The sequence below is a fragment of the Hipposideros armiger genome, unplaced genomic scaffold (assembly GCF_001890085.2).
Source record: "Hipposideros armiger isolate ML-2016 unplaced genomic scaffold, ASM189008v1 scaffold_34, whole genome shotgun sequence".
Classification (NCBI taxonomy): domain Eukaryota; kingdom Metazoa; phylum Chordata; class Mammalia; order Chiroptera; family Hipposideridae; genus Hipposideros; species Hipposideros armiger.
Genome location: NW_017731384.1, coordinates 2,922,550 through 2,943,568, shown reverse-complemented (window position 1 = coordinate 2,943,568; position 21,019 = coordinate 2,922,550). Strand labels below are relative to the sequence as shown.

The 21,019-nt window shown below is 38.3% G+C and overlaps 1 protein-coding gene across 1 annotated transcript in view; it reads left to right on the top strand.

The window, feature by feature from the left end:
- BPTF (bromodomain PHD finger transcription factor) overlaps positions 1-21,019 on the top strand; it is a 167,386-nt gene that overhangs the window by 105,857 nt on the left and 40,510 nt on the right. Inside the window, exons 10-17 of the mRNA XM_019637646.1 lie at positions 4,802-4,931; positions 5,343-5,481; positions 8,619-8,789; positions 9,873-12,177; positions 16,425-16,549; positions 17,921-18,049; positions 19,854-20,004; positions 20,333-20,375. Coding sequence (XP_019493191.1) covers positions 4,802-4,931; positions 5,343-5,481; positions 8,619-8,789; positions 9,873-12,177; positions 16,425-16,549; positions 17,921-18,049; positions 19,854-20,004; positions 20,333-20,375 — 3,193 coding nt within the window. The remainder of the gene's footprint in view (positions 1-4,801; positions 4,932-5,342; positions 5,482-8,618; positions 8,790-9,872; positions 12,178-16,424; positions 16,550-17,920; positions 18,050-19,853; positions 20,005-20,332; positions 20,376-21,019) is intronic.

Genomic DNA, 21,019 nt, shown 5'->3' with positions numbered 1-21,019 from the left:
CCCGGGAAGAGCGCAATGATGGTGCCAACTTGGGCCAGTGAAGCAACGTCCTCCACAACTAGACTGAAGAACAAAAGAGCAGCAACTTGTCTGTTCCCCTTCTCCCAATTCCCCAGTGCTGTTCCCATCCCCCAATTCCCCAATAAGAATCTTAAAAATAAATAAATAAATAAAGTGTTAGCCAATTTAGTTTGTCAAGAGAACTAAAACAGGCAGATATAGGCACAATTATATGCAGTTGATTTAATTATACACTTAGAAAATTGACTGAAAAACTATCAGAAACCATATGAAAATTAAATAAAGTAGCTGCCATACTGAACAATAGGTTTTATGTATGCAAACAGTAACCATGAGAAAATACAATTGGAGGTCTGAATTAAAATAACAAATTGAATAAACACATTTAACCTTGTTCCCTGCTAAACTCCACCAAAACTGTGGCAAAGCGAGGTTTTTAAAGCATAAACCCACAGGGACAAGGGGAGCAACAGAGAATTTGGCTCCAGTAAAGCTATGGACGCAATGCTGCAGGTGGACAGCTGGTAGGTAACCCACCCAAGAGGCCGAATCCCCTCAGTGGGGAGAACTGAGACTTGTCACAGGTTACATCAGAGAATCCTCAAAAGGTGCAGAGGCAGAAATTCTAGAACAGCCCCTTTCAGATCTGTCTCTGCAGTGTGCCAGCTTACATACGTCCTGCCAGGCTCCCGTGGTGTGGTGAGCCCACGTCTTGCAGGCCTCGCTCGTGACCTCACCCGTGGATTTCACCAGAAGAGGCTCTTGTAAACTGTGACCTAGAGACATTTATTTTTTTCCTGGGAACCTTCTTTTAATAGTGACAATATTGCTCTTCTGCTCATGCAGTTAGTTTCATTCTTGCTACTGAGTTTTCAAAAGCCACACTTTATACTGTTTGGTATACATCCACATAAAGAAAAGCAAGAGAATGATAACACAAAAGTCAGGATAATGATTACCTGGTGTTGGGACACACCAGCTTCCAATGCACCGGTTATTGATAAAGTTTAATTTCTTAACCTGGTTACACTCTACATATTTTTAAAAATCATGATAGGAAAGATCCCCAAAACAACAAAAAACTTCAAACAACCAGGAATAAGTTTAACAAGAAATAGTCAGAATCATATAAAGGAATCATTAAAATTTTGCTAAAGATATAAAAAGGTACTTTGAGTAAAGGAAAAGATGTATGCTCAGATATGTATAATCTATTGTATTAAAATTAATATTTATTTATTGGCATTGTAAATAGGGTTTTTCCTCCTTGGATACAGAGAGGCTTGACCAACATGATACTAATATTTCATTTAGAAAAATTCATGTACAAGAAAGGGAAGTAGGTATTACAGAAAGGGGAAGCGATACTAGAACATATTTTAAAACTACAATAATCAAAATAATTTTTACAGCAAAAGGAGTAGAGCAGTGGACTCGAACAGATAATCCAGAAATAGACCTAAACATGTGGGAATCTAGCTAGAGTATTGCATATCAGAGGAGAGAGGGCATGTCTGGGGAAAATGTTACCTCGATCCCTGCCTCAGCAAAAACATTCAGATTAAGGAAGATTAAAAAAATACTCTTAAAAACAGTAACAACAAAACTTCAATAAGAAACCATGGATTAATTTGTGTTTTTGTTGTAATACTTTCTTTTTAAACAGATACAAAACCCAGATGCCAGAGAGGAAAAAGTGGATATATGTATTTAAAATTCTGAGTGGAAAAATAATAATATTATCAAACTCAAAAGACAGATGACAAACAGGAAAAATATTTGCACCACAAATGGAAGATTTCCTCAGTTGACAAAGACCTTTAATAAATGAAAAGGACTAATAGTCCAGTACAGACAAGACAAAGGATTTGAATAGGCATTTTGCAGAAAAATAAATACGAATGGCCAGTAGACTTAAAAAAAAAATTTTTTTTTTAAAGTTTAGATCTCTCATAATTCAAGTAATGTAAATCAAAACAATGGGATACTGGGCTGGCCGAGTGGTTCAGTTGGTTAAGAGCTCGCTCAAGAGTTTGAGCTCTGAGCAACAGCGGTTCGAGTCCCGGCCTGAGCTGAGCTGCCAACAGGTGGCAGGATGGCTCAGCTAAAAAAACAAACAAACAAAAAAACCAATGGGATACTATTTCTTATCTCTCAATTGGACTGATAATTGAGAAATTTGGTACTAACTTGTGTGAAGGTGTGAGAAAGCAGGGTGGCTTTATAATTGATGGCAGTGTAAAGTATACAATTTGGCACTGTCAGCATTTTAAGTGTAAGGACCTTTGGACTTAGTCATCCCAGCACTGGGGAACATAGGGGGACACTCCCTAGCTCAACAAGAAAGACACAAAACATTGCTTATTGTAGCTTTGTTTGTAGTAGCAAATAAACGCAACAAAACCCTGGGCACACCTGGAGATCAAGAGTCAAGTTGAAGTTCAGTCCATATTGCTGGTCCGGCTCTCAGTGGAACCTGCAGGTGCGGAAGCACACCTGCCACCCTGTTTGCCCACCAGTATGGAGCAGCACCTGGAGGCTGCGCAGTACAGCCTGATGGGGCTGCCTTCCTTTCCAGCGCCTCCAGGCTGGTAGCAGTGGCCAGGCTTTCCGCCCAGCCAGGTGGACGTGAACTTCCTCGGAGCTTTGTTGCTGCCTTTTCCCATAAGGATTGTTTTAGTGACAATGACAGTAGAATGTACCCTGAGTTAACTAATATCACCTCACTGGCCCAGTACCCCCAGCAAAGTGAAGCCTTTGGTGATGAAAACGGACCTGTTTCCCATGTTAACACCAGTAGCACACAAGCTGAGTGTCCAGCCCAGCCCAGCCCAGCCAGGAGCTTCCAGAGGGTCACAGCACTGGTATCCTCCCCACACAGTGCTCCATTCCTGGGGATCAGCTGCTGTGCTGGACCTGCCCTTTCAGAGATGTTTAAAGCTGAGCCCACGGAAACTGCTGAGAGATGCTCCTTGGTGCTGGCTAAGTCGCTCCTTACTCTGGTGGGCTGAGGCTGTCATGTGATCGCCATGCTGTGCCTGCAGAGCTTACCCCACTTGCTGGTTCCAAGGGTGGTGGCATTCGACGGTATTTGAACCAGTGACTTACTTTCCACTGAGAACCCACTCCCTTCTCTTCCCATCAATTGTGAGAGAAGGAAGGACGTTTGCTATACTCATTGTGTGCAGTTAATAAGCATAAGTTCTTACAGCCTGCAGGAGGCTAGATTCTAGGGCCCTATAGTCCCAGGGACACAAAGCTTGCTTGGAAGTGGAGATAGGGAGTTTTGGTGGAGGGATAGAGATGAAAAGAATTAAATCCTCTCCCACTGCTTATTAGCACTTCCCTGTCCCCCAACTTGACAAATGGTCTCTATTCCTTCCACATAGCTGTGCATGCAAAATTGTCTACAACTAGGTAGAGTGTGAGAAAAAACAATTCTTGTACCATTAGAGCTCTTAGAACCAGGTGCTCCTCTCTCTCTGTAAGTTTTGGTTCATGTCCCTGTTTATGGGGAATGGGCCCATTCACGACCATCTACACCTCAATATAGAGCCTAACCGTAGGCCCGCCCATCCCCTTACTGCTGGGTGCAGTGATACCGGTTTTCCTGTCAGAAAAAAGAATGTGGCTTGCATCCTGTGACTAATGATTGGTGCCTGATCAGTGTGGCCCATCCTTCGTAGTCCTTCCCCTCACCCAAAAGCAGGAGACATGTGGGCCCTGTTCTCTGTGGATGTTGGAAGCCTGAATTCTATGTTAGCATACTCTGTGAAGGCTTTAAAATCCCCAGAGCTACATAGAAAGAATCAGAAATATTGGTTGATAAAATAAAAGTTTTTGGATGTGTAGGTCTTATTTGGGGTAAAGGAAATAAAGTATTCCCTTTAATAGGGAACTGGTTTAATAAACTATAGTATGTCCATGCAGTGGTATATAATTTAATTCTTTTTTTTTTTTTAAGATTTTATTGGGGATTTGGGGGTGGGAACAGCATTGGGGAATCGGGGAAGGGGAACAGACAAGTTGCCATCCTTTTGTTCTTCAGTCTAGTTGTGGAAGACGTCATTTCACTGGCCCAAGTTGGTATTATCATTGCGCTCTTCCCGGGTGAGGCAGATTGGTTGCTGGCCTTTGGACAGCCGCTCATGCTGGCTGCCGGCCGCTCACGCTGGCTGCTGGCTGCTCACGGTAGCCCATGGCAGCCTACGCTGTCGCCAGTGACTCACAGCAGCCCAGCTCCAGGTTGAGCTGTTGTTCACCATCTTAGCTGTAGAGGGTGCAGCGTCACTGGCCCTCATGTGGGATCCAAACCAGGGCCCTGCTGCTCAGAGCTGGCATCCCAAGCCAGCTCTTAACCAACACGCCACTCGGCTGGCCCTGTAATTTAATTCTTTAAAAGCTCTGTATTTTCTGGTATGGCGAGATCTTTTAGTGCAATTATTCATTGATTAAAATACTTGGTGGTTGTGTTTGTGATATGATATGATATATGATATAGAATAAATATCCCTTTTTTGTAAATATAATGTTGGTGTATACATGAAATATTTAGGAATAAGTCATAAGTGAGTAAGCATATTTCTTATGGAGAGGCATATGGGAAGCATAGCATGTTTTGTTTTGCCTTATAGTACTGTTTGATTTTTCTTATTATAGAATTGTACATTTACTTATTTTTCTGAGTTGGGATTATTTGGGTGGGGATTATAGCTAACCATTTATTGTTTTTGTCTTCATAATTTTCAGTACTTCTGTCTTTCTATTCTTTTATTCTTAGGTTACACAGGATGACATCAATTGAAAGAGAAGAAAAAGAGAAAGTAAAAAAAAAAGAGAAGAAACAAGAAGAGGAAGAAACGATGCAACAAGCTACGTGGGTAAAATATACATTTCCAGTTAAACATCAGGTAATTTTTATTATAATCTTTTAAAATAGGGTTAGCCATTTCTGAGACTTTTATTCTTCAACTTTGAATACTTAATGATTTATTTTACTTTCGACACAATCTTTTAATGTAGTTGGAATGAAGTAAATTTTTTGGCAGTTTTATAAGCATGTGTTTTGTTTATCTTAGAATATAGATTTGTTATTAGACCAGTTTGTTAAAATTGTTATAAAACTATGAAATGGTGTTACATTTTTAATATCAAAGGAATATTAAGTTTTTTCATAAATCTTTGATCCCAGTGAAAATAAAATTGGTAAATTTAATTAATATGCTTGCCTGTTGATTTCATCTGGTAAAAGCTTATAAAACCTCATGTGCTTTATAAACATTCTCATTCTTGTTTAACCAGAATGTTTTTATTTACATCAGGTTTGGAAACAAAAAGGAGAGGAATACAGAGTAACAGGATATGGTGGTTGGAGCTGGATTAGTAAAACTCATGTTTATAGGTTTGTTCCTAAATTGCCAGGCAATACTAATGTGAATTACAGAAACTCGTTAGAAGGAAGTAAGTAATTGAAATTATTTTTCCTGTGTAATTGTTTCTGATTTGTATTATTTCTTATAGATTTATAGTATATTGACCATATTTTGGATAAAACTTTTTCTGAAATTTTTAGGAGAATGTGTAAAATTACTAACATAGTAATTATAAACTACAAAAATTACCGTTACTAGTGGATTTTGACATCTAGGATTTTGGTTCAAGAAAGGTGATAGAATACAGCTTAAAAACACAGAAAACAAAGTCCTCAACTACCTAATTGTTTTTCTGAAATCTCAAATTCAATACTACTTCTTGAGGAACCATATGTCTGGTAACTAGCACTGTAGCACATGACAAAGCCAGAAAGGAAGTGATAGAGGCTGCCATAATGACACTGTCACATAAATGAGGTATTAACTTGATTTATGCTTCTGGCTTATGACTTTAGTCTTTAGAATCACAGAACTCTAGAGGTGAACTGCCCTTGTAAGAGAATTTGTATTTTGAAACTCATGTTACATGAGCAGATTGTTTCATGAAAATGTTAAGTGACATACTGAAGTTCATACGTATAGAGAGTGATATGGCTGGAATCTAACTTCTATTGCTTTTTTTGCACTCTCCCATGCAGCCTCTCCTTTGTTATCTAAGTGATTTTCAAAAGCAGTTCTGTTCAGTGTGCAATATAATTTGCTAATATATAGTGTTGTGTCTTTTTTTCCTATAAAGCCTATGCTGTAAGTGCCAAATAGGTACTATGCACATATCTAGCTAACTGATTTGGCTTCCTTGTGAATAGTACTAATGATGCCTGACTGGTAGATTTTTGAAATTGTTAATTTGGGGAAATTATCGTTGGATTACGTTTTAACAGAAAAAAATGTATTTTGTGAGGCTTACTGGAATTTAGTGTCTTGCACATAGCAGATGCTCATTAAAAATATCTATTTACCAAATATTCAATTATATTATTGTCTGATTATATTCAAGCTAAATGACCACTATAATAAATTCCAAAAGATTGTTAAAATGTTTTGTCACCATTTTGTTACTCCAGTTACCCATGTAGCACTAAGAACTATAGAGAGCTTTTGTTTCATTGTGTCTGACCTGTGTAATAAAATACACTTTGTCAATATGTAAACTATTTAGGCTTTTGCAAGTTTACTTTGTATACACTTTGCTTAGCATAGGACTCCGTTGTCCAAATTCTGAGCCTTAACAGTCAGGTACTAAGTTGGTCTCCTAGCATCTTTTAAGCCCTTCCTCCCAGGTGGGGGCTGGGAAAAAAAGCAGCAATGCATATTGTTAGCTTAGTTTAACTACACAGTAGAAATTACAGTGAAGGCAACAATATATTTTATACTGTTAATATAAATCAGTATAAAATACACTTTATCATTTCAGAACTGTTGGCCCCTATAATAATGGCTTATTGATCTGATCATGTGGTAGAGGCACAGATATGCTGTCAAACAGAGGAATGCAGTTTAGGGAACACTGGACTTAGCACCAGACACCAGAATGGTCAACTGGTTTGGCTGCTGACTGTGTGTCCCTTATCTCTAATGTTCCTCTGTTCTAACTCAGACTGTGTGCATTCGTTTTGTACATTAATTCATAAGCTTCAATAACAGATATATAGTAATATTCTTTATGTCATAAAGACGTTTAATGGGGGGGAAAGCCCCAAACATTTTATAGTTGTCTATTTGAAATATCAGGAATCTTACAGTTTATAGATGAGACTACGATTGTCATATAAAGCTCTTTTTGAGCAACCGGAAACCATTGAAAAGATAGCTCACAGTTGTTCTGCAGTAACTAAAGAAGCATTGAATAAGGAAAAGACCAGTGTAGTGTTTTTATCGTATTGTTACCTGTGAGGTCCAGACACATCCCGTCACACTTCTGTATGATGCTTTTCTTCTTTCACCAGTATCCTGCTGTCTTGACAGGTACTGAGTGTGTTTTTTGCATTCTTTTCCTTCCCTGCATCCAAACCTTTCTGGAAGGAGCCATTTATTTAAATGAAAAATACTTACATCCTGTCAAGGCCTTGAGATGGTTGAGTTCAAGTGAAGAAGAAAATAAGTTAGAAATGCCTTTAAGGCCCAAGAATATTTACCCAGACAGTGGGTATGTTTTGTGGGTTTGTTTTTTTCTTATGGAAAATTTGAAATTATAAGACACAAAAGTAAAAGAGAATAGAATAATGAACTCCTATGTTCAACTTCAACAGTTATCAAATTCTATCACTCTCTTTCAGTTGTCACTGCCCACTTTTTTCCTGCAGGTTTTATTCCTGCATTTAAAACAAATCCCCGTCCCTGAACCAAAAGTAGTTCAGTATGTATCTCTAACCAAAATGAGCATTTTTTCCTAGCCATCATGCCATTATCACACTCAGCCAATTAACAATAGTTAACATATTAACCACCTAATTCTCAGTTCATATTCCAATTGCTGCATTTGTCTCAGAGATGTCTTTTTACTCTTAGTAGTAAACCGGGTCCATATAAATCCACACATTGCATTTGGTTATTTCTCTTGAGTAGTTTATTCTGTGATATAGACTTAAGTATTCTTCACCTGGAGTCCATGGATAAACGTCAAGGCTATCTCTGAGAATCTATTGAAATTGATTACAAAAGTTTGTATAGTAATTTTTTTTTTTTTTAGCTGAGCCATCCTGCCACCTGTTGGCGGCTCAGCTCGGGAATTGAACCGGCAACGCTGTTGCTCAGAGCTCACACTCCTGAGCGAGCTCTTAACCAACTGAGCCACTCAGCCAGCCCTGTATATGTAATTTTGATTTGGGTTAGGGGATCATAGCATTTATCTGATTCTAATTTGATTCTGTAGCACAATGTATGATAGAAACCATTGATGCAGACTTTCTGGCGTCAGTGAACAGGTTGAAATAATCTCAGATGTGAAGGCTTCTAAAGTGCAGCCATTCTTATTATGCTTTAGGTCACCCGAGCATCTAAAAAAGCATATAGGATCTTCAACTTCTTTTTTTTTTTTTCTTAGTAAAATATAATGAAGTATACATTGCTGGAAACACTTGATAATTTCTACCAAACTAGATATATGAAAGTAAATTGCTAACATTCAAAATATCTGTACTTAACTATATACTTGGTTCTTTTTAGCCAAAACTAGTATGGATGAGAATATGGATGAATCAGATAGAAGAAGAAGTCCAAAAAAAATAAAAACAGAGCCTGATTCTGAGAAAGGCGAGGTAAAAGATTCAGATGCTGCAGAAGGAGCAGACAAAAGTGAAATGGATATTTCAAAGATTACTGAGAAGAAGGACCAAGGTAAGGAGGGTCAAGTGTGAAGGGCAGCCTGAGGGTGATAAGAATGCACTGGACCTAGTTCGCACAGCAGGAAAGGTACTGCATTGTCTCTTTTTGATAACAGCTTTATTGAAACATAATCCTTACACCATGTAATTCACCTATTTAAAGCATACAATTCAGTGACTTTTAGTATACTCACAGTGTTGTTCAGCTATCACCAGTCAATTTTAGAACATTTTCATCACCCCAAAAAGAAACTCATACCCATTAGCAGTCCCCACTCTTCCATACCCCCCTACCCCTCCAGCCCACCAATCTGCTTTCTGTCTGTGGATTTGCTTATTTTGGACATTCCGTATATATGGAATCATGTAATATGTGGCACTTTGTGACTGGCTTCTTTCATTTAACAGAACATTTTCAGGGTTCACCCATGTTATAGCATGTATCAGTATTCCTTCATTTTTTTAAATTTCTGAATAATTTTCAATTGTATGGATATGCCACATGTTGTTTATCCATTCATTAGTTGATGGACATTTGGGTCGTTTTTACTTTCTGACTATTATGAATAATGTTGATATGAACATTTGTGTATGAGTTCTTGTGTGGACATATGTTTTCATTTCTTGGCTAAATACCTGAGTGAAATTGCTGGGTCATGAGATAACTCTGAGTTCAACATTTTGAGGAATTTATATTGTGTTTTGTGAAAAGTTGTTTTTTAAAAGCTAGATAAGCTAGATAATGCCATGAGCCTTATGATATTTTATAACTATAAAATACTCTATACAAAATTTTACATGAAGGTACTGGCATATGCAATAGCTATCACATACTAATTTTTAATTGTGGCATTCCATAATTTTTAGATACTAAGAATAAGAATATTTAAATATTGGTAATATATTGGTTTTTTAACTTTTTGTAACATTTAGTTTGTTGACCTATTTTTAATCATATATCAAGAGCTTTGAAATACATAGATATTTATATTTAAGTTTTTAAGTGAAAATTGGTAGTTTTTAAAATGAAAATATTGTCATAAATTCCACATTTCAGACTAAAAATTTCACTTACATAAATGCCTTTGTTTCACAGATGTAAAAGAAGTCTTAGATTCTGACAATGATAAATCCCTTAAGGAAGAACCAATGGAAATAGATGATGATGTGAAAACAGAATCACATATAAATTGTCAGGAAAGTTCTCAAGTAGATGTGGTCAATGTCAGTGAGGGCTTTCATCTAAGGACTAGTTATAAAAAGAAAATTAAATCATCCAAACTAGATGGACTTCTTGAAAGGAGAATTAAACAGTTTACGTTGGAAGAAAAACAGCGCCTCGAAAAAATGAAGTTGGAGGGTGGAATTAAGGGTACAGGAAAGACCTCTACAAGCTCTTTGAAAAGCCTGTCAGAGTCACCAATAATAACGAAAACAAAAGAAGGGTGTCAAAGTGACTTGCTTAGACAAGAACAAAGCCCTAACACAAGTAACGAAAAATCTGAAGACTTTATTCGAGGATGTTCACAAAGTGATTCCTCAATTCTGGGAATCAATGATCCTGGTCATACAGCAAGTAAACTTTATCCAAAAGATCAAATGTTAGATGACATCTCCATTCAGAGCCCAGAGACAAACTGTCAGAAACAAAATTCTGTTGGAAATGACATAGATGAGAGTTTCTCTGAACCTACCAGTAAAGGACAGGAGCCCAGTAAGATTAAAAGAAAAGGAAGTGATTTTCTCATCGAAGACTCTAAGCTAGCCAGTGCAGATGAAATTGGTACTTTGATCTATAAAGAAAAACCACTCATACAGGAGGATAATGACACCATTGTTTCTCCTTCCCAGAGCCCTTTACTCCCATCAGTATCAAAAAGTACTGATGATAGAGATATCCCATCTCTGTCAAAAGCAATGAACTTGGAAGGAAAACTGGGCTGTGACTCTGAATATAATAGCACTTTGGAAAATAGTTCTGATACTATGTCCATTCAGGACAGCAGTGAAGAAGATATGATTGTTCAGAATAGCAATGACAGTATTTCTGAGCAGTTCATAACCCAAGAACAAGGTCGTGAAGGCTTGGAAACATTGAAACATGAGTTTGTTTCAGATAAGTCCACTGGAAACTGTGATGACAGGCTGCAGGGTAAGGTAACTGAAGCAAATGGTAAAAAACCAAGTCAAGAACAGAAATTAGAGGAGAGACCAGTTAATAAATGTATTGATCAAATAAATCTAAAAAGTAGCAACAGAAAGAATAATGAAAATCGAGACTCTGAAAAGAAAGTACAGAAAGCAAGTACCTTTCAAATAAATGGGAAAGATAATAAACCTAAAGTATATTTGAAAGGTGAATGCTTAAAAGAAATTTCTGAGAGTAAAGTAGTAAGTGCTGAAGTTGAACCAAAGGTTAATAATATCAGTAAAATAACTCCTGGAAATGATGTTAAGTCTTTGACTGTTAAAGAATCTGCTGTAAAGCCATTCATGAATGGTGATGTCATCATGGAAGATTTTAATGAAAAAAACAACTTGGAAACAAAATCATGTTTACCAAGATCTTCAGATGCTGAGGGTGACTGCCAAGATGGCCTAGAGAGCCTGCCATCAACCAAAGAGTCTGAGAGTGCACGAACTACCACATTTCCACCATCTTGTCTAGAAAGCAGTTCAACGAATCAGGTAGAAGATATGGAAATTGAAACCTCGGAAGTTAAGAAAGTTACTCCATCACCCATTACTTCCGGAGAGGAATCAAACCTTAGTAATGATTTTATTGATGAAAACGGTCTGTCCACCAACAAAGATGAAAATGTCAATGGAGAATCGAAAAGAAAAACAGTCATTACAGAAGTCACCACGACGACATCCACAGTGGCCACCGAATCAAAAACTGTAATCAAAGTAGCAAAAGGCGATAAGCAAACTGTGGTCTCTTCCACAGAGAATTGTGCCAAATCCACTGTCACAACCACCATGACGACGGTAACAAAGCTTTCCACACCCTCTGCAGACAGCAGTGTGGACATCATCTCTGTGAAGGAGCAGAGCAAAACTGTGGTCACGACCACAGTGACAGACTCACTAACCACCGCAGGGGGCACTCTGATAACGTCTATGACCATGAGCAAAGAATATTCCACAAGAGACAAAGTGAAACTCATGAAATTTTCAAGACCCAAGAAGACCCGTTCAGGTACAGCACTACCATCCTATAGAAAGTTTGTCACCAAAAGCAGCAAGAAGAGCATATTTGTTTTGCCTAATGATGACTTAAAAAAATTGGCCAGAAAAGGAGGAATTCGAGAAGTCCCTTATTTTAATTACAATGCTAAACCTGCCTTGGATATATGGCCATATCCTTCTCCTAGACCAACCTTTGGTATCACTTGGAGGTATGTACTTTAAAATGTATTTGGGGGAAGGAGAAAGTTTAAAAGAATCACCTAATAAGAATATTTCATTTTTAAAAATGAGGTAATAGAGAGAAGTCAGGGAAGCATATACTTAATGGGCAATGTTAGTAATGGAAATAAGATACAGAGAGTTTTGAACTCGGCCAACTGGTAGATACTAAAGTTTACTTAGGGAAAAATGTTTGAAAACTGAAAACATAAGGGAATCTTTTAAAATGAAATTCAATTTTACTTTTCACAAGACAAAAAGAAACATGTCAAACAGTTGTTTTTGTGGTCCGACTTTCCAAGTTATTGCCATGTGTTTGATCTGGGAATGAGATAATCACAGAATCAGATAATCATCAATTTTCTGGAATGCTTGTACAATTGGCCCTTGAACAATGCGGGAGTTAGGGGCACTGACCACCCGGGCGGTCAAAAATTAGTGTATAACTTAAGACGCCCCCTCCCCGCCCTCGCATACACGAATTCCCAGTCGTGGATTGAGAATCTATCTTGTTTCTATTAGGTAATTCATAAAAAACATAAGACATGGGAAACTTGCCTGTAAATCACATAAGTTTCATCATAATGTAGAAATCTTCCTAATGTAGTTCATTTGCATGATAAACATTTGTTTTGGAGTTCTCTGTTATTTATGTGAGTAAAGATAGTGTCTGAGATTCCTTAGGGATTGTTTTAAAACTCAGAAATAATCTTAATTTAAAATTTCCTGGGCATTAAGCTTTGGGGATGAGTCATAAGTATGTAGTGTTGGGGGTTGTAAGATCATATGGTTTTATATTGGGAAAGGATCTTATTTTCTTATCTTTTATAGACTGGCCACAGAGGGACAAGGTGAGAAATAGTGTCCAGTTTCCCTAAATCCCAATGAGTGCTTCATCTGCTGTATCACATTTCACATATTTCTCCTTGCTTTATCCTTTTTCATGTCCTTGTCTTTTTTACCTTTTCACTCTTACAGTGGAAAAGGATGGAACATAAACATTGAAAACGTAAAGAATTCTATGGGACATGCTCAGAAATCAGAAGCGATCTCAGTTTTAGCCATAGTTTGCTAGAATTCTGAAATGATTAATTCAGCAAGTTACTGAGCAGACTGCATTTCACTTTAGGCTTCATTTCTGTGTGTCTTTCTTTAATATGGTCCCAGTTTCTGTAAGTTAAAATCATACTTTTTTGTTTCCTTTTTATTACAGTCAGCTAGTATTATAAAAAAACCAAAAAAAAAAAAAGTGTAAATGAGTACTCTCTGTAAAGGAATTAATTAACTTAATGACCAGTCATGGTTGGTTTGACCAAGTTTTTATAACTCATCTTTTGATTTGAATTGAAATATCATCACTCCATTACACATTCAATAGAGACAGCTGAAAAGTCCAATTTCTCTGCAGGGCCTGCAATGAAGGATTTGCAGAATCCTGCAGGGAATCAAGGAACTCTTCATTACAGTTCATGGATTTGTAGGATTACTCTGCACTTTTCTGCTTTCTTCATTGAGAGCGGTCCCAAAGTGTATCCTTGACTGTCCTGCAGGTAACTTCTTTCCCACTGGAAAAGTTACTATGTACAGATACTTTCATTAGAATGACCTGGCAGTTGCGAAGGGCGGCCTTTCTGCTCCTTTCTATTACGAAATGGAAGGTAGGCTCAACTGGGAAGCATTTCCTCTGAACCAGTTCAGACCCATCAAGTGTTGCCCCAGGCCCTTACCCGCCCTGCTGGGTTTCTAGAGCCCTGTATTGCTGTGTTTTAATATGCACTGTGGGCACAATTTGTATCTGTTTAGTTAATTTCTCATTTTGTAATGGAAGGAATTACCTTCCTGTACATTTAAACAGATAATTGCCTTCAAATATATGCTAACGTCTTAAATTGCTGAAGTTGAGAGAAATATTATATATAATCCCTTCTGTCTAACGGAGGCATGAGTAAATGTGTAAATTATTCCTGACTTTAGAATGCAATTTTTTGTAAACGTATAGCTATAAGAACACACATGTGAAATGCATTTTTATACTCACACTTGAATAAAATATGTCTGATGCTTAGAGCAGGAGCTAAGAATGCGAAAGGTGCATGTTCAGTCTTTATGAATTTAATGTTAAGGCTGAGCAGTATTGAATAAGTGCAACTTGCCTCATCAACTCACAGGGCTCCCCGTTCCCTCCACACTGTCCATTCCCTTAGTCCCTTTTCCTTAGGCCCTGATTCCGTGTTTCATTATCCCTTTGACCAGTAGTTGTCTCCACAGTGCTGCTGGATGGATCCTCCTAAAACACAGATCTATCCTGTGAATATTCTGACTGAGCTGAGTAAGCATTTAAAGGGGACTTGTTAATTACTGTAGGGCTGAGAGGGGGAAAGCGTTTGTCACCTACCTGTACACCACATGTGTGAGAAGTACTTCCCGTTACAACCCAGCCAGTACTGGATAAATTTCAGAGTCCTTAATATAGATTGTCTTGAAGGCTCCTTAATCCGTCCATTGGGTGTGCAGCCCTTGCTGGCTCTGCCTTCCTCTCTCGTGTCAGCTTCATCTCTTGCTGCACCCCTTCCCTCCAGCCATAGCACACTGGGTGTGTGCTCTTGTACACTCACCTCCTAAGCATATGTGTGCCCCTTGCCTCCAGTCAGCCACCCCCACATTCTTGTCGTTTGAGAGTCAAGAGCCAAGCCCTGAACCCCAGCCCTAAGCCACATCGGATGCCCCTCCCTTATGCTGTCTTCTGTTAGAGCTCCTGAGGACGCAAGAACAGATTATGATTCATTTCTGTGTCCCTAGCTTCTTTCACTGAGTCTAACACATAGGAGGCACTCCGATATTTTTTGAATGAGTAAATGAGTGAACAGGCTGATAGCACAGGAGGTATGTTCCCTAGCTGGTGTTTCCATTGTAAAATAGAGATGCTTTAAAGTTGTTGTTTGTAGTGACTGATTGGAGGAAGAAGAAAGACCATGAGGAAAAATTTCTCTTTCAAAGTAAATATTTATTTGCTTTCTCTCCTGAGTCCAGAGCTCCCTAGGTATTTCTATAGGATGTGATCTGAAAGTGACACACATTTTCCCCTTCCCAGGACATCCCTGCACTAGTTAATATTTGCCCTCTAGTTTAAAAATTATTCTGTGCATGTCACAGGGTTCACAGGTGGCAGGTAGCACAACGAAGAAAATCATAGCATCACATGGGAGATGGGAAGTTAAGAAGTGGCAACAACTTTTTGGCTAGAGCTTTCCCTTGCTCACATTGTTCATTTTTCCAATTTAACATTAAGAATAGCAAGCATTGCCTTCGAAATACAAATTATCTGAGATTTACCCTCTACCTGTGTTAAAGGAGGAAATTCTTTAAGTTTTATAGGTTTTTCTCTACACTGCAGTCAACCACTGCATTCATTTAAGTATGTGGAAATGTCAACAAAGTAATTACACAAAGATCACTAATAGGGAATTGATAGCCCAGGGCTGCTTTAAAATGTTTTATGGTTAATTCCATTTTAGAACATGATATTCATTGCAGTTGTAAAGTGTTTCCAAAATACTTTTGTTTTGGAAAGTGTTTTTAATATTATTTTAAAGAAAATATCTAAAATGTTCAGTAACTTTGCACACAATGTTTAGAAAACACAGAATTCCTTTGTCTCCTGATTAGTAACTAATACAGTATTGTCCTTTTTTATTCACTGTATTGTAAGATTCCAAAATTACACTAATGTTGTTAAAGTGTTATTAATATTAGCAGTAGTCGTCATCTAGTTCATGCTTTGCAGAACCACTATTTGGATACAAAATTTTCTGTCCATTTGGAAAGGTCTTAATGGATTTCCAAGGTCATTTTTTGTTTTGCTTTTAGAGAAAATAAAAACATTTCCAGTTTGTTTTAGCAAAAATCAGTTAAGACTTTAATCCTTCAAAATTCTTATCACATTTGTAACACCTTTATTTCAGTATATTTGCTCTCCTTCATAATTTTTCTAGCATTATTTTGGAATTAGGCTAAATTTATAAAATCTTCATAAATTTTGCCATATCTATCTTTCAATGAAACCTGCTATTGTGCAAATTTATATGGCACTTGAAGTGGCTACAGCCCCTTTTGCAGTTGTTAGATACATGGTATGCCTAGGAACAAATAATTCTCTTATTAAGGGACATATAATAGCTGAAGTGCTTACAAAACCGTATTATACACATACGGGGTTTTTCTTGGACGTTTCTTTCAGGTATAGACTGCAGACCGTGAAGTCCTTAGCTGGAGTGAGCCTTATGTTGCGGTTATTGTGGGCAAGTCTGAGATGGGATGACATGGCAGCCAAGGCTCCTCCAGGAGGCGGGACGACACGGACAGGTAAGAGTTTTTGTTTTCTAGTTTCAGTTTACAGAGAAAAATCACTTGACAGTTTGCTTAATTTTAAGCATATCGGTTATTTATTAAAATGCAGTGCTTTTGTTTTAAAAATAAGCTTTGTTAACGTTTGGAAGCATATGGGGGCAGGGTACGGGGCTTCTAATTACAAGGTGAGGCACTTACTTGGGAACCAGTATGAATTATTTATTTATTTATTTATTTATTTTGAAGATTTTGTTGGGGAATTGGGGAAGGGGAACAGCCAAGTTGTTGTCCTTCAATCTTAGTTGTGGAGGGCGCAGCTAGCTCAGCTCCCAAGTCCAGTCACCATCCGGCCGCCTATCAGCAGCTCACGCCACTCAGCTCAAGATGCTGTGTTCAATCTTAGTTGCGGGTGGGTGTAGCCCACCATACCATGTGGGAGTCAAACCGGCAACCTTGTTGTTAAGAGCACATGCTCTCACCAGCTCAACAGCAGCTCAGTTTGGGCACAGCTCACTGGCCCATGTGGGAATTGAACTGGCGACCCTGTTGCTCAGAGCTTGAGCTCTTAACCAACTGAGCCACTCGGCCGGACCACCAGTCTGAATTTTTAAAAGATGTTTATTATTGTAGAGTAAAAGTCCTTTAAACTGGGACATCTGGAATGCTATGCTTACTACTTCTGTCCTAGGGTTTTATTATTTTGGCTGAGTTTTGCCACCAGCAACTAAGTTTCCCCCAAATAGCATTTGCTCAGTTTAGAAGTTTTGAGTGAGGAAGAAACTCAGTATTTTTATTGTATTTCAACAGTGATCCTGGGGTCATTAACTAATCAAATGTTTCCAAAAGTTTATTCCATGTGTGTCTCTTTTTTTTTTAAGATTTTTATTGGGGAATTGGGGGGGATGGGAACAGTGCTGGGGAATTGGGGGAAGGGGAACAGACAAGTTGCTGTCGTTTTTTGTTCTTCAGTCTAGTTGTAGAGGACGTTGCTTCACTGGCCCAAGTTGGCACCATCATTGCGCTCTTCCTGGGTGAGGCACATCAGTCACCGGCTTCTGGACAGCCGCTCACTGCGGCTGCTGGCCACATACCGTAGCCCATGGCAACCCACTGCCACAGGGGCTGCAGCCTACGCCGTCGCCGGCGACTCACGGCAGCCCAGCTCCAGGTTGAGCTGTTGTTCAGCATCTTAGCTGTGGAGGGCAATGTCACTGACCCTCATATGTGGGATCCGAACCGGGGCCCTCTGGCGTCCCAAGCCAGTTCTTAACCATCGTGCCACTCGGCCGGACCGTGTGTCTCCTTTTTAAAGCAGCAGATATCATACCTTTTTATTCTCTGAATTTTCAGGTGGTTATTAATACTTTGTGAATTAAATCCCCATAGAAACATCTGAAACTGAAATCACAACAACAGAAATCATTAAGAGGCGAGATGTTGGTCCTTACGGCATTCGCTCTGAATATTGTATCAGAAAAATCATTTGCCCCATTGGCGTTCCAGAGGCACCAAAAGGTAAGGGATGGAAAGAATTCTGTTCTTTCATTATTGACCTGTTAGCCACCTTTTTTATCAATTGAAGTTTTATTATAATTGTTTAACTCTTTATTCAAGAAATAAAACAGATACTTTTTATTATAAACTTTTTTATTTTAAAAATGATCTTTAGTAGTAAACATAGCAAGATTTCACTAGGCATACATTGATGCCTATAGGCATTTGTGCCAAGGACAGGGAGGGTACAAAGAGCTATAATAATACCTCTTAAAATTAAGATGTGGAGCAGTGATTGACACCACCATCAGCTCCAAGAGGGCAGCCACTGAGTCTGTCTGTTGTGTTGTAGTCCCGGCAACTGTTGCAGTAGCTGATATGTAAGTGATCAGTGGAGATCTGTTCACTCAAGGGTTAAAGCTACTGGGAATACTTGAGTGCACAGGGTAGAAATACTCTAAGAGGCCAAAGAGTTACTCAGGAAACATTTAGAGAGTACCGTATTTGCCGGCGTATAAGACGACTCGGCGTATAAGACGACCCCCCACTTGGAGGCATATTTTTCAGGGCCAAAAAATCGTCTTATACGCTGGCAAATACGGTACCTAAATGATAGGCACTGGTCCCGAATACATAGAAGAGTGAGATCCACCCCCTATTCTCAAAAATTCAGTAAGGTGTCCAGATTCAAGATACATAGACAAAAATCAATAATTTTATTTTATATTACAATAAAAATATTTATGAAAAAATCTATTAAGGACTGTGTAAAAGGAAAATGCTGCCCTTAAATAGAAACATACTATTAACTGTCCCCAGATGTATAAATTTAATTTTTGAATCTTGAATGAATTAACTCAAAAGTTCATCCTGAGGAATAAATGAGAATGGCCTTTTTGAAAAGAGCACCAATAAGGGGGGGGTCCCTGTCCTAGTAGATGATGAAATATGAGCATAATTAAGATATTGTTGTCCTGGAACAGTATTAGATAGCTCAGGTGACAGGCAGAGACCCAGATGAAAGAAGGCGTTCCTGACCACGCTTCAGTCTTGACCCCACGGCCCTCATGCAAACCACTATAATCTCCTTGAGTCACTCTTTTTTGTCTTCTGTCACTGTACTACCCAGGGCCTGCTGCGATTTTAGTTTCTTTCTGCTGCTTTCCTTTGTTTCTGCTGCTTCCCTGTTCCCTGAACATATGAGACAGTTCACTGCTTGTGTCTCCCTACTTTTTATTGTTAAAATTTTTATTGTTAGGATATTTTTTCTATTCTTAATAGTTTGAGATTCCTCCGTTGTGTTGGTAACTCTCAAATCCCCCTTCTCAGTGCTGTGATGGGAAACTGCAGATCGCCAGAGTTGTACATGGCGAGGACACCCAGCCCCGCTGGGGAAAGAACGAGTTCTGCTTCCTGGCAGAGGTCTTATCCAAGCTGGGGGCTGAAGGATACATAGGCGGTAGTCAGATGAGGGGTGGGAGGCTGGGGTTAGTGTCCCAGGCAGAGGAAACAGGCTGCGTAAAGGTTCATAGGCGTTTTATGTTCGTGGCCAGCAAACAGTGGCCCATGCGCCTGCTTTTATTAATAAAGTTTGATTGGAACACTGCCACACTTATGTATGTACTGTCTTTGGCTCCTTTCATCATACAAAGGCAGAGTTAAGAAGTTACAACAGAGACCATCTGGCCCCCATAGTATTTACCATCTGGCTCGTTAAGAAAAAGTTTGCCAATCGCTACTTTGCATGGTATATAAGAGGAGATGCCAGAAGTACTGTAATTTTAAAAGCTATATTGCTCAAAATATTCTGATTTCTTTTCCATAGAAACACCTACACCTCAGAGGAAAGGCCTTCGATCAAGCGCATTGCGGCCAAAGAGACCAGAAACGCCCAAGCAAACTGGCCCTGTTATTATCGAAACCTGGGTAGCAGAAGAAGAGTTGGAATTATGGGAGATCAGGGCGTTTGCTGAGAGGTAAGGAAATGGTTAACATGTTACCAGATATTTGAAGGTTTTATCACTTCATAATTAAAGAATTACCCCTTTAATAGTTGATTCAATGTGTCCTAATTGTTCTCTACATTTGATTTCAAGTACTAGCAGTATATCACTTATTAAAGTCCTGTTTCTAATTTTATCCATTTGTCAATTTCTTAGTATCTTAATTTAAATGTTTTCTTTTTAAATCGAAATAATTTCACACTTCTGTATGATGTGAAAGTCAACCAGATTTCACTTAATATTAGATGCCAGATGCCTAGTTGGCATGTTTCTGATAAGTTCCTCCTTTGTTTTCCTGCAGAGTGGAGAAAGAAAAGGCACAAGCAGTTGAGCAACAGGCTAAGGTTAGTGAACAGAAGAAGGCAGAGGACTTCAAGGCCCAAATGGGGGAGATGGTATCAGTCCCACCTGGCAACAAATTGACATTTTTAGCCAATTTCATGCACACTAAAAGCACAGTAATTATATATTCATGTGGTTTTATTTTTAAGTGTATCTCACATATATCTTAATTTCATTACTTGAAAGTAGCTTGGTGGATACACCAAGCTGTTCTTTTGCATAAAGTGTACATATCTGGGGAATAACCTGTGAAATAAGACTTTTCTTACTTTTTATGTTTATAATTTAGAGGCTAGTTTCTACAGATAATTGTTTCCTGTAAAATTCCAATCCATAAAATCTATGAAAAAGCAAATGTACTAAAATTCTATAAACTGAGTTTGTTGTAATTGATAATCATACAGCTATAAATAATGTACTATATGTGCCTGAATATTAGGGACCCACATAAAAGATGATTACACCTTTTTTCTGTTAAGATACTGTAAAAGTTTTTAGCCAGCTTGAATATATAAATGTTCAAGATGTAGACGAAATAGATATAGGTATATTTTAAATCAGTAACTTAAGTTACACATAACTTTAAAAATTGCATATTATGTAAACCAACTATTCATTCAAACTACTTTTTTCCTTTCACATTTTA